Below are 14,494 nucleotides of genomic sequence, written 5' to 3' on the forward strand. Positions count from 1 at the left end.
CCTTTTACCAGATGGACGAGGACATCAAGGCGCTCCTATTGAGCCCAACGGCGGCTCCAGGGGTGGCCGGAATCGGTGTGGCGGTGTGGTCTCCGGCGAGCTAGGGTTCCAATGTTTTGGTCGATTGAGACAGAAAGAGGGGAAATTGAGGGCTTCTACGCATTTTATAGGGTCCATGCCGTGTGCTGGCGGTCAACAACGCCGGCGGTGACGCGGGACGTGGCGATGGTTGGCTCGGTGGCGAGCTCCCGCGCCTCCAGTGACGAAGACGAAGACGACGTTGTCTCCTTCATATTTATCCACGCGAAGGGGTATGCTGGGCCGCAATGGGCTGTGCCGGGCTGAGGCTGCTGGGCTGCTTGGTGGGCTACACGACCAGGTAAGGTCCTTCTCATTTCTTTTCTGTTTTTATTTTTCTGTTTTCAATTCTGTTTTATATTTGCTAATTTAAATTCAGATTTTAACACTTTTCTATTTTGTAGGTACTTCATTATGTTAATTCAATGAGGATGTAATGCAATGACTATTTCATCACTATTTCATTTGAAATAATTATTTGGTATTGGATTATATTGCATATTGGTGTCTTATTCAAAATAGCAATTAGACATGAATTGATATTTTCACTTCATTTTCCTTTTTGTTATGAATTCCATTCAATTTAGAAATCTAAGAGTTGATACTTTCTTCTCCAGATATTTCTGAAACTGTGATTATTTCTTAGTTCCTATTTGAGAACTTAATCACTTGCATGTTATTTCATGTGAGCAACATTTTATTTTAGTTTTGTAGATTTGATGGTATCTCATATTAAATTAGCAATTGTGTTATGATCTATTAACACTTTGAACTATCTAGAGTAGATATTACTCTCCTCAAGGTTGGGTCTTATTTATATAGGTAAGTAGTTGATCATCAAATAGGATGTTAATATAAGATGTATCACAAGGGTTTTACTTAGGTTCAATAATTGAAGCTTAAGATTTTAATAATATGCCATTCGAGGTTCCTGATGATATTTATCTAATGGCAATTGGTTGGAATCTCAATTGTGGCCTGGGTTTACATTATGATCACCATTGTGATACATAAACTAAGGTTGAGATTTAATTCTAGGTTATAGAGATGGGATGACATCATATTGTATGTGGTAGGGTTTAATCTCCCTTACTATGATAAGGTGGTTGTTTACATAACATTTTATGTTCTCCTCTAGTTACCATGATATTGAGAATTAGTTTTATCTTCTACCAATCGGCTTCTATTATTAACCTCAATTTATCATTTAAGTAACTACATTGGTTATAGTTCTTTTTATAGTTAACTTTGGTTGTATGGATATAGGGTTTCTCACCATATAAAGTATAGAGTTTTACTCTAAAGCTTTCTTAGATGAAGAACAAGTGGAATGTATGTGTGGTAGAATTCTACTTGTGATCACCAAGTGGTTCACAAGTTAAGGTTTAGGATATAAGCCTATTGTTGCATACTAAGGATCTCCCCATGATTTCATGTGGTGAATGATATCTACTTATCCTATTAGGGTTTAACTTATCCTCACATTTCTCAAGGGCATGATCATGGTTTAGGCATGATCAACTTGTTCTTAATATCTTTACCTCAAGTTCTTAGGGTTTATGATCATTACTCAATTTTATAATGATCAAGGTTTGGCTTCCTAAGGTATCTCTCCTGAGTTAAGTTTCTTACTTCTAAGATCAAGTATTGTCTTGATTAACTAAGGTATAATATCTCTCTTATAGTTTCTTGGGTGAACATGGCTGTGGTTATTTCAATAGGTTATATCCCAGGAAAATGCCTGAGATATTCTGTTAGGATTCTACTTAGACAATGTTGATATTATCATCTGGGTATATGGATAGTTCTTTCCTTCAAACTCAAGTGTTGCCTCAACTAACTTGAGTGTAGTACCAAAGCTTGAGCTCTCTCATATAGGAATGGTGATTCTAGGGTTTATGGGGTATTCACAATATCTCATTAGGTATTTAGTCTAAAACTCCACTTGGCTATCTTGGTTGAATTAATCTCCTCCTTTCCTTATCAATCCATGGATATAATCTTATTCCATGTGGTATTAGGTTGTCTCACCACTCCAAGATGAAATGGTTAATCTCCTAATACTTTAGTTCAAAGGTTGTCCTTTATTCTTAAATAGGTAAACCTAAGATTGGTATGAGTGGTCTCTCTCTCATTTGGGAAGGACTTGAATAATACTCTAGGGTTCCTCTTGAAGATGATGATTTGAATACTTGGATGTATATCCAAGGTTTAGTTCAGGGTTTATCATTGATCCTCTAATAAGTAGTATAGAACTCTCACTTCTCTAGGTTTGATGCTTACTATTTGGAATAGAGAAGGATATATATTTCTAGAGTTGATCTCCTTGTCATGTTTCCAAGAATGTAGTAAAATGAATACCATGAGGTTCATGGTAGGATCATGGATTAGTTTTAAGACATGGAGAAGATAAGTGAAAAATAGTTTCTCCAGTTATTGTTACTTGATTTCCAATTAAATGGATGTTCATATGTTATGGCAAGGAATATTATGTTGTGATCTTTAATAAGATCAAGTAGTTGATCATTGAGTAAAGTGTTGTTGTGTTGATTATTAGTTCCATTTGATCTAACCCCTTAGATCAAATCATCTCTACCCAAAACAAGGTTTAACAAAGTCACATTGAGGTTTATAGCGCTTGACTTGATGAGCTAGTTCAATTCCACCAAGATCAAGTGAAACTTCAGTTACTGTGACTGTTTTACTTTAAAGCGCGAAAATTCCCCAGATTTTCTATGCATGAATGCAATGCACACATCTGTTTCCTCTAATTTTGTAACCCCATTACCTGGGATATTACACCCGTTACGGCGGAATAATCCTTAGCGCGTGACTCATGGTCTCGGCGACAGCAAGGTAAAGGTCGTGGTCGACCACCCTCTGCCGCCTTTCCAAGGAAGAAAGCTCAAACGTTGGCACTAAGAGTCGGTTGGCACGTGTGGGTAAAGTTGTGCACCCCTGCAGGGTTAAATCTTTTCGAAAAGCCGTGTCCACGGTTATGGACGACTTGGGAATGGATTCTGTGATCATAGACAACTTTAACCTAATCGTAAAACTTGGCAAACAATGTGTGTTTACGGATACCTTCTCCGGGTGTTGAGGGGGTGATCCGAGGATAGTGGTTCGAGATGATGAAGATTGGTGGATACAAGATTATGATCAATAGAGATTGAGTTGTCGCTCACTTATCCCCTTTTTTAAAGGTTCTGAGTAGTCGAACTTCTCTTCTCTCTTGTCTTACAAAAGAAAACTGGCTTTACGCAAAAGAAGATCTACAGAAAGCCCGCATACCCGCTTTGCTAAAAGGTTGTACTAAGTCTTGCTGAGTCCCTGTACTCAGCTTTGCATGCTTTTGTTTCAGATGATGTCTCTGCAGCCGAAGGTGGGTTCTACGTTAATATCGACGGTTAGTTTGGAGTTCCCAGGCAGCAGCCTGCGACTTATGGGCTGGGACGTCGCTTTATGTTATGGCTTCTTAAGCCCTTTGCTATCTTGTTATTTAGAATAACATAATTTGCTTCCGTTGCTTGTTGAATGTTGGGTCAGTGACCTCTGCGTGTAATAATCTGGATCTTACTCTGTTAAGAGTTGTAATATATTCTTTTGAGTCGTAGAGTCACTGTTTTGTTACCGATTCTCTCACTGTAGTCTCTCGAGCTCAAGGTTAGGCTTATGTCGGACGAAGATCTGGTATTTGTCTAACCCTGATCCCGGGGGTGCCACAATTTAAAACGCCCAAACGAATCTGAGGCAGTGCCCCATACATCAGAAAATACAAGCTCAAGAGGGGATGTGGATACACTAGATGACTTTGGATATGGTAATTGATGACTCTTAGCCATTTGACAAGCATCACAAACAGACTCTTTATTTGAATCGCCAAACAAAATTTTATTATCCCTAAGAACTTGATGAACCACAACCGAAGAAGGGTGTCCTAGACGCCTATGCCACAATGACGAAGATGATTTGATGACTCCATGAGCTTGCCGACCCGGGGAAGATGATGATGATGGTGGTGGTAGAGGGTACAACCCGTCAACGCATCTACCTTGGAGCAGAACCTCCCTCGTGTCCTGATCCTTGACAAAGAAAGAGTCAGGCCAATACTCAACAAAAGCATGATTATCACGTGTGAGGCGACTAGTAGATAGAAGGTTTTTTGTGGCTTCAGGGACATGAAGGATATTTTTAAGATGCAAGTCATGATTAGCGGTATGAAAAACAGATTGACCAACATGGTGTATATCCATACCTGTACCACTACCCGTGTGAATCTGATCATTGCCATTAAACCGATCCCTCACATGTAGCTTGTCCAGCTCTCCAATAATGTGGTCAGTTGCACCAGAATCAGAGTACCAGTTGGAGTCCACTCCATAGGATCCATATGATCTAGCAGCTGCCCCTACTGATTTTTCTGGACCGCGGTAACTCTTCTGAAATCTCTTCCAACAGTTTACTGCTGTCTGACCATCCTTGCCACAAAGTTGGCACTTGTCTCTGGCACCATCACGGTACCTCTGGTTGCGGCCTCCATTTCCACCTCCACGCGGATTATATCCATTGTATCCACGCTGATCACGTTGCTCATAACTACCACGCTGATCATAGCGCTGGTCTTGATAATTCCGCTGCTCATAGCGTTGATCAGGACGCTGATCCTGGTAGTTGCTCCGTCCACCACCACGTCCACCTCGGTAGCCACCTCCATGGCCACCACACATTGCAGCATTGGCTGAGAGTTCACCAGTCGGGCTTTGACCCTCCAGCCTGGATTCATATGTGAGCAGCTGAGAATACAGATCACTCAGACTAATAAATTTCCGGGTCTTGATCAAGGCAGTGATAGCAGCAACGAAACCGTTGTATGCCTCATCTTGAAGTCCGGCAAGCACATATGATATAACGTCATCATCCAGTGGTTTGCCGGTGGCAGCCATCTCATCTGCCAAAGTTTTTATCTGATTGAAGTAAACAGCCGCTGTTTTATTTTCCTTGTGGCACTGATTCAACTGTGTGCGCAGGTGCACCACGCGTGATCTGGACTGCGAGGAGAACATCTCCGTTACAGCAGCCCAAACTCCTTCCGAGGTCTTGATCCCGACCATCTGAGTCAACACTTTCCTTGACATGTTTCGAAGAAGATAGCCGAGGACAGATTGATCCTGGGCGTTCCATCACGCGTATTCAGTATTCAGGATTTTTACTTCCTTCCCGTCCTGATCTTTGGAGATGAGTTCCTTGTCAGGTGCCGGAATTGATCCATCCAGGAAGCCATAGAGCTGTGCACCGCGGATATCCGGCAAGATCTGAGCCTGCCACAGGAGAAAGTTGTCGCGGGTGAGTTTCTCTGTAACACCAACAGAGGGGAGATTCCCGGCGAGCGTCGAGGAAGAAGACGCCCCGAACAACATGGCTGCAGCTTGCAGCGACTCCCTTGATCCGCGAAGGGGACGACGATGAGCCGGGCTTGATCGTCAGCGATGGCGGCGGCGGATCAGATGTGTTTGGAAGAACCGAACTCTGATACCATGTGAAAATATTATGGGAGGCGTTAAAACCCTAATTGGGCCGCCGGTGTGACTTATATATATACCAAGGACATTACATGTGGGACCATATACACGGTACAATACCGGAGACATACATGAACTCTAGACAGCTACATATAACAGTTTAACAATCCATATATGATTTGTTTTAGAAAAACAGTAACACGGTAAAATTGTGTCAAGCAACATCTTCTAGATAACGCTTCAACGAAGGAGTTCTTTGTATAGCAATCCATTCGGTCGAGTCTTTAGGTTTTCAAAATAGTGTAATGAAAAAGGAAGTGCTTCCGATTTTGGAAAAGTCAAGGTATTTTGAGTTGTCTCTTGACACATACAAAGTAAGAGAAAATTCTAAATCCACGCACTAAATAACTGTACTTTTTTTGGAAGTAATTTTTCAAACTTTGACTAAATTTTTGCACAAAATAGCAATATATGTGACATTAAATTACTAGATTATTAAAACTACATGTCAAGATGAATCTAGTAATATTAATGTAATATCATAAATGCTGCAACTTTTATCTAGGGAGTTAGTCAAAGTCAATAAGTTTTACTTAAAGCATATCCAAATGTGCAATTTTTTGTGGACGGATGGGGTAGTTGAGTGTGTTTATCATTTTGTTTCTGATAATCAAACTGTGTGGCTTCAGGGCTTCGAGTATTTGCATTATGAATCCGATTGGTTCCACAGTCCACATTAGATGTGGTGGTGACATGTACTGCTAGTAGCTAGCGGTTATGAGGATGATCGTTGGGAGAAGGCCACGACGTGAAGACGGCTGAACCACAAAATTTCCATCAAAGCAAGGTTCTGCAAAACAAAAAGGACAAAGGAAAGAGTGTTGGAGTGCATACAAACTGATACAAGTAGCTGCCTTGGTACAAACAGCTAGCGTCAAATTCTAGTTCCAATAATGGCTTCTGCGGTGGATCGTTTCCAAGAGCTCAAGGCCTTCGACGACACCAAGTCCGGCGTCAAGGGCCTCGTCGACGCAGGCATCAGTACCGTACCGGCCATCTTCCACCACCCGCCGGGATCCCTCGCACTTGACAATACTCATGACCACCACTCCGGCATTCCGGTAATCGACCTCGCTGGCGCGTGGACACCGTCCCGGCGAGCCGAGCTAGTCAGCGAGGTGAAGTCAGCCGCAGAGACTGTGGGCTTCTTCCAGGCGGTGAACCACGGCGTGCCGGAGGCGGCCATGTCGCAGATGCTCGCAGCGGTGCGGAGCTTCAACGAGGAGCCAGTGGAGGCAAAACGCGTGTACTACACACGGGACAACGGCAGGCGTGTGAGGTACCAGACTAACTTCGATCTGTTCCAGTCACCAGCGGCTAACTGGCGCGACACCCTCTACTTTGAGATGGAGCCGAACGGACCGACGGCAGAGGAGATCCCGCCAGCGTGCAGAGGGGTGGTGACGGATTACGCGAGGTCGGTGCGGACGCTGGGCGGCACGGTGCTGGAGCTGTTGTCTGAGGCTCTGGGCCTCCACCGTGGGTACCTCGAGCATGCCACCGAGGGCCTGGAGGGGCTGAACATCGCGGCCCATTACTACCCGGCGTGTCCAGAGCCGCGTCTCACCATGGGAACCACCAGGCACTCTGACCCGAGCTTTTTCACAGTGCTACTCCAGGACGGCGTCGGCGGCCTCCAGGTAATCGTCGAGGGTGAAAAGCTGCAGCCCGTATGGGTGGACGTGTCGGTCGTGGCCGGCGCGCTCATCGTCAATATCGGCGACTTCCTGCAGCTGATATCCAACGACAGGTTCAAGAGCGTGGAGCACCGTGTGGTGTCCAAGAGCGTTGGACCTCGGGTGTCGGTGGCATGTTTCTTCCAGTCGCATGGCGCGGCGGTGTACAGCCCAATCATACCGGAGGGTGACCCGAGCCCTCAGCTGTATAGAAGCACCACGGTGGAGGAGATGCTCCAACACTTTAGGGAGAAGGGCCTCGATGGCAGCTCCACGCTCCAGCATTTTAGGATTTAATCAGCCCTATCTCTAGACGCCTAGTACTTGTGATCCGAATTGGCGTTTGGATTTGTATGCATATGTGCATCTTTATCGTTTCTTGAACACATGAAATGGAATTAGCAGACACTCATTAATGTAAACTTGGATACTACTCAAATTTAGTGTGCAAAAATTGTACTTGTAATCACACATACTACGCGTTGTTGCGAAAAAATTAATTGAAAAGTAAACATTGAAGATAGTATTTGCAAAAAAATTATTTGAAAAATTATTTCCACAAATAGCAACATATGTGAAAAAAAGTAAACATTGAAGACACTTATTTGAAAAAATTATTTGAAAATTATTTGGTCCAGGTATACATCTATTATATTCGATTGACCTGGTCTATTTATTCAGGCATGAACATGAACAGTAAAGATATAAGTTCCAAAGTAGTCGTCTATTGTTTTCACCAATCTGGTCTCTTTATTCAAGCTTGGATATGTCTAGTAGAAACAGAAGTTGGACTTGCAATCACATGGAAATACATTACTCTTCGTCTGCTATAATTGATTTGAGGGTACCACAAAACCTCTTTTAAAAAAAAACTTAGACTAATTTTTTCCACAAATAGCAACATATGTGACACATTAACACTACATGTCAAAATGAATCTGGCCATATTAAAGTAATATCATAAATGCTGCAACTTTTATCTAGGTAGTTAGTCAAAGTTAATATGTTTTGCTTAAAAAATATCTAAATATGCAATTATCTGTGGATTATCCGTGGACGGATGGAATAGTTGACTGTGTTTACCATTTTGTTTCTGATAATCAAATTATGTGGCTTCTGAGTATTGGCATTATGAATCCGATTGATTCCACAGTCCACAATAGATGTGGATGTGGATGGTGACATGTAGTAGCTAGCGGTTAGAAGAGCTACGACGTGAAGACGGCTGATCCACAAAATTTCCAACGAAGGCAAGGTTCTTCAAAAGAAAAAGACAAAGGAAGGAGTGTTGGAGTACATACAAACTGATACAAGTAGCTCGGTACAGACAGGTAGCTAGCGTCAATTCTAGCTAGTTCCAATAATGGCTTGTGCGTTGGATCGTTTCCAAGAGCTCAAGGCCTTCGACGACACCAAGTCCAGCGTCAAGGGCCTCGTCGTCGCCGGCGTCAGTACCGTACCGGCCATCTTCCACCACCCGCCGGGCAGGGCCGGCTCTATATTTTGCAGGGCCCTAGGGCGAGGTTGATGACATGGGCCCTTTTAATCCCTTATGTTCGCATGCCAAAATTTATAGACATATATTTGTATATTTTTACTTATAAAATATTAGCAAAAGTTAACTTCCAACCTCTTAGTCTGTGATGTATATAAATAATTATCAAGCACTTAAATCAAAAAATCTAAAAGAGTAGCAAAATATAGGGTCCAGGGCGCAGACGAGAAATTAATGCCCCACCTACAATGTCTACTGAAGAAACATGATTTTTTTTGTACATGTACTGTTTGACCAATAAGAAATTTGGCACCGCCAGTGTTACACAAACAATGACAAATCTTCATTACTTATCTTGTATTCATTTGTCGTGCAAGAACATATACTTGTGTTTACAAATATTTTTCGTATTCTGTTTGCTAGTGCCCGTGCCCGCAATTGTACGACAAGGTCGATCGATATACACGGCCGGCTTACAACTCTTTCAAGTTCAAGCATCAATACTTAAATGAGAAGAACTTTGAAAACTTTGAGGTCCACCCTAAATATTTTTATGTCTACTAATCTGATCAAACCGTTCTCAAAGAACCCTAATCTAGCATGCTAGCTAGCTAAAGAGACGATTGAGTTATTTAATCATGTATTAGATTGGATTCATTTTAAACACATGGAAATACATTACTCTTCGTCTGCTATAATTGATTTGAGGGTACCACAAAACCTCTTTTTAAAAAAAACTTAGACTAATTTTTTCCACAAATAGCAACATATGTGACACATTAAAACTACATGTCAAAATGAATCTAGCCATATTAAAGTAATATCATAAATGCTGCAACTTTTATCTAGGTAGTTAGTCAAAGTTAATAAGTTTCGCTTAAAAAATATCTAAATATGCAATTATCTGTGGATTATCCGTGGACGGATGGAATAGTTGACTGTGTTTACCATTTTGCTTCTGATAATCAAATTATGTGGCTTCAGAGTATTGGCATTATGAATCCGATTGATTCCACAGTCCACAAAAGATGTGGATGTGGATGGTGACATGTAGTAGCTAGCGGTTAGAAGAGCTACGACGTGAAGACGGCTGATCCACAAAATTTCCAACGAAGGCAAGGTTCTGCAAAAGAAAAAGATAAAGGAAGGAGTGTTGGAGTACATACAAACTGATACAAGTAGCTCGGTACAGACAGGTAGCTAGCGTCAGTTCTAGCTAGTTCCAATAATGGCTTCTGCGTTGGATCGTTTCCAAGAGCTCAAGGCCTTCGACGACACCAAGTCCAGCGTCAAGGGCCTCGTCGTCGCCGGCGTCAGCACCGTACCGGCCATCTTCCACCACCCGCCGGGCAGGGCCGGCTCTATATTTTGCAGGGCCCTAAGGCGAGGTTGATGACATGGGCCCTTTTAATCCCTTATGTTCGCATGCCAAAATTTATAGACATATATTTGTATATTTTTACTTATAAAATATTAGCAAAAGTTAACTTCCAACCTCTTAGTCTGTGATGTATATAAATAAATATCAAGCACTTAAATCAAAAAATCTAAAAGAGTAGCAAAATATAGGGTCCAGGGCGCAGACGAGAAATTAATGCCCCACCTACAATGTCTGCTGAAGAAACATGATTTTTTTTGTACATGTACTGTTTGACCAATAAGAAATTTGGCACCGCCAGTGTTACACAAACAATGACAAATCTTCATTACTTATCTTGTATTCATTTGTCGTGCATGAACATATACTTGTGTTTACAAATATTTTTCGTATTCTGTTTGCTAGTGCCCGTGCCCGCAATTGTACGACAAGGTCGATCGATATACACGGCCGGCTTACAACTCTTTCAAGTTCAAGCATCAATACTTAAATGAGAAGAACTTTGAAAACTTTGAGGTCCACCCTAAATATTTTTATGTCTACTAATCTGATCAAACCGTTCTGAAAGAACCCTAATCTAGCATGCTAGCTAGCTAAAGAGACGATTGAGTTATTTAATCATGTATTAGATTGGATTCATTTTAAACACATGGAAATACATTACTCTTCGTCTGCTATAATTGATTTGAGGGTACCACAAAACCTCTTTTAAAAAAAAACTTAGACTAATTTTTTCCACAAATAGCAACATATGTGACACATTAAAACTACATGTCAAAATGAATCTAGCCATATTAAAGTAATATCATAAATGCTGCAACTTTTATCTAGGTAGTTAGTCAAAGTTAATAAGTTTTGCTTAAAAAATATCTAAATATGCAATTATCTGTGGATTATCCGTGGACGGATGGAATAGTTGACTGTGTTTACCATTTTGCTTCTGATAATCAAATTATGTGGCTTCAGAGTATTGGCATTATGAATCCGATTGATTCCACAGTCCACAAAAGATGTGGATGTGGATGGTGACATGTAGTAGCTAGCGGTTAGAAGAGCTACGACGTGAAGACGGCTGATCCACAAAATTTCCAACGAAGGCAAGGTTCTGCAAAAGAAAAAGACAAAGGAAGGAGTGTTGGAGTACATACAAACTGATACAAGTAGCTCGGTACAGACAGGTAGCTAGCGTCAATTCTAGCTAGTTCCAATAATGGCTTCTGCGTTGGATCGTTTCCAAGAGCTCAAGGCCTTCGACGACACCAAGTCCAGCGTCAAGGGCCTCGTCGTCGCCGGCGTCAGTACCGTACCGTCCATCTTCCACCACCCGCCGGGCAGGGCCGGCTCTATATTTTGCAGGGCCCTAGGGCGAGGTTGATGACACGGGCCCTTTTAATCCCTTATGTTCGCATGCCAAAATTTATAGACATATATTTGTATATTTTTACTTATAAAATATTAGCAAAAGTTAACTTCCAACCTCTTAGTCTGTGATGTATATAAATAATTATCAAGCACTTAAATCAAAAAATCTAAAAGAGTAGCAAAATATAGGGTCCAGGGCGCAGACGAGAAATTAATGCCCCACCTACAATGTCTGCTGAAGAAACATGATTTTTTTGTACATGTACTGTTTGACCAATAAGAAATTTGGCACCGCCAGTGTTACACAAACAATGACAAATCTTCATTACTTATCTTGTATTCATTTGTCGTGCATGAACATATACTTGTGTTTACAAATATTTTTCGTATTCTGTTTGCTAGTGCCCGTGCCCGCAATTGTACGACAAGGTCGATCGATATACACGGCCGGCTTACAACTCTTTCAAGTTCAAGCATCAATACTTAAATGAGAAGAACTTTGAAAACTTTGAGGTCCACCCTAAATATTTTTATGTCTACTAATCTGATCAAACCGTTCTCAAAGAACCCTAATCTAGCATGCTAGCTAGCTAAAGAGACGATTGAGTTATTTAATCATGTATTAGATTGGATTCATTTTAAACAATGAATTAGATAAAAGATTTATATGAACTTACCGGATGGCACAGATTAGCAAGGCGTGATGTCTCGTGAGGAGCAGCTGAACGGAGGCGGATCGAGCAGGCAAGCGGGCGAGTCGAAGACGAACAATCCACGTGGAAGGCTTGGCGGCTGGGGTTTCAACCATGCATCTGTGCGTGTGTTTACCTGCCTTGTTGGGCCTGTGGTGGGCTGCTGCATATTTTTCCTTTTACCCAACATACGGCTAGATAGATATACATGGGAGGATGAAATTTTGGGGCCCTCCCTGGCGTGGGCCCCAGGCCGTCGCCCAAGGTGGCCATGGGTCAGAGCCGGCCCTGCCGCCGGGATCCCTCGCACTCGACAATACTCATGACCACCACTTCGGCATCCCGGTAATCGACCTCACTGGAGCGTGGACACCGTCCCGGAGAGCCGAGCTAGTCGGCGAGGTGAAGTCGGCCGCGGAGACAGTGGGCTTCTTCTAGGCGGTGAACCACGGCATGCCGGAGGCAGCCATGTCGCAGATGCTCGCGGCGGTGCGGAGTTTCAACGAGGAGCCAACGGAGGCGAAGCGTGTGTACTACACGCGGGACGACGGCAGGCGTGTGAGGTACCAGACTAACTTCGATCTGTTCCAGTCGCCGGCGGCTTGTTGGGGCTGGCCTCGGTGACACACGCCGAACCAGCCCTTCGGCGACAAACGCTGCTGCCCTCTCTCTCTCGCAACCGCACAGACGGATGTAGAAGAAGGGAGACAACACAGTATTTTTCCGGCCGGCGCACGAACGCCGCCGTGGACGCACTGACGCCCTACTCTTCTTCCTCTTCAGCTCACTGAACACACACTGAGTACACAAGACTCTGGACACACCAGGACCTATGAACAGACACGCACTAACCATTGGAAACTACATCTCTTCTTCACCTAGATGCCTTTGCACGCTCTGCACTCTGACCACTTATATAGGCAGGACCTGTGCGTAAGCCACTAACACCATCTAGCACTCACGCACGCACACGCAGGCAACTACCTGATCCTATTTCTACTGCCACTAACTCATGATCTACATGCACGCACACCACACCAGTCATCCACACACTACCCGGCCAAACACATGGGCATGCATGGGCTAGCTAACAAACTAGTAATGGAATTGCGCCACTCACGTACACGACGCGATACCGGATCAGCTCAGCCACTCGTCCGATGTCTTGAGTCAAGATTAGTGCTAACACGACTAACTGGCACGACAGCCTGTACTTTGAGATGGAACCGAACGGGCCGACGGCAAAGGAGATCCCGCCGGCGTGCAGAGGCATGGTGACGGATTACGCGAGGTCGGTGCGGACGCTGGGCAGCACGGTGCTGGAGCTGCTGTCCGAGGCTCTGGGCCTCCACCGTGGGCACCTCGAGCACGACGCCGGGTGCCTGGAGGGGATGAACATCGTGGCCCACTACTACCTGGCGTGTCCCGAGCCACGCCTCACGATGGGAACCACCAGGCACTCTGACCCGAGCTTTTTCACGGTGCTACTCCAGGATGGTGTCGGCAGCCTCCAGGTAATCGTTGAGGATGAAAAGTTGCAGCCGGTCTGGGTGGACGTGCCGGCCGTGGCCGGAACGCTCATAGTCAATATTGGCGACTTCCTGCAGCTCATTTCCAACGACAGGTTCAAGAGCGTGGAGCACCGTGTGGTGTCCAAGAGCGTTGGACCTCGGGTCTCGGTGGCCTGTTTCTTCCTATCGCATGGCGCCGCCTCGTCCACGAGGGTGTACGGCCCGATCATACCGGAGGGTGACCCGAGCCCTGAGCGAAGCACCAGAGTGGAGGAGATGCTCCGACACTTCAGGGAGAAGGGCCTTGATGGCAGCTCCGCGCTCCAGCATTTTAGGGTTTAATCAGCCCTATCTCTAGCCACCTAGTATTTGGATTTGTATGCGTATCAGCGTATATATGTGCATCTTTATCATTTCTTGAACACATGACATGGAATTAGCAGACACTTCTGGAGGATTCTGGTCAGGCAAAGAGGAGGGACATGGCCATGCTGGACGTGGCGGCGGACGACGTCAGGTGACTACTAGGTATGAGGTTATGTGGGAAAGCCATAATGAGTTTGCCGATATGCTGAAACAGAATTAGAGTTCAGCAGGTGTGGGATATACGGTGGATGACTTGCAGTACAAGCTGTCGAGGGTGTTGAGCAGTTTAGCAGGATGGGGAAAGCAGTCTTTTGGGAATGTGCAACATCAAATTCGTTTGTTGGAGCGGGAGCTTGG

General features: G+C 43.9%; 1 protein-coding gene and 1 pseudogene across 1 annotated transcript; both read left to right on the top strand.

Annotated features, from left to right (window-relative positions):
* The first annotated feature begins 6,403 nt into the window (after positions 1-6,403).
* Positions 6,404-7,772, top strand: LOC127298810 (1-aminocyclopropane-1-carboxylate oxidase homolog 1). The gene has a single exon (XM_051328668.2). It carries the CDS (start codon positions 6,551-6,553, stop codon positions 7,628-7,630), a length of 1,080 nt encoding a protein of 359 aa, XP_051184628.1. The 5' UTR covers positions 6,404-6,550; the 3' UTR covers positions 7,631-7,772.
* Positions 7,773-10,226: 2,454 nt separating this feature from the next.
* Positions 10,227-14,116, top strand: LOC127303183 (1-aminocyclopropane-1-carboxylate oxidase homolog 1-like; annotated as a pseudogene).
* The last annotated feature ends 378 nt before the right edge of the window (positions 14,117-14,494 follow it).

Source organism: Lolium perenne, chromosome 5, assembly GCF_019359855.2.
Source record: "Lolium perenne isolate Kyuss_39 chromosome 5, Kyuss_2.0, whole genome shotgun sequence".
In the NCBI taxonomy this organism is placed as follows: domain Eukaryota; kingdom Viridiplantae; phylum Streptophyta; class Magnoliopsida; order Poales; family Poaceae; genus Lolium; species Lolium perenne.

Bases quoted from the DNA above. Each gene is read 5' to 3' on its own strand.
- LOC127298810 (XM_051328668.2), top strand. From the start codon at position 6,551: ATGGCTTCTGCGGTGGATCGTTTCCAAGAGCTCAAGGCCTTCGACGAC.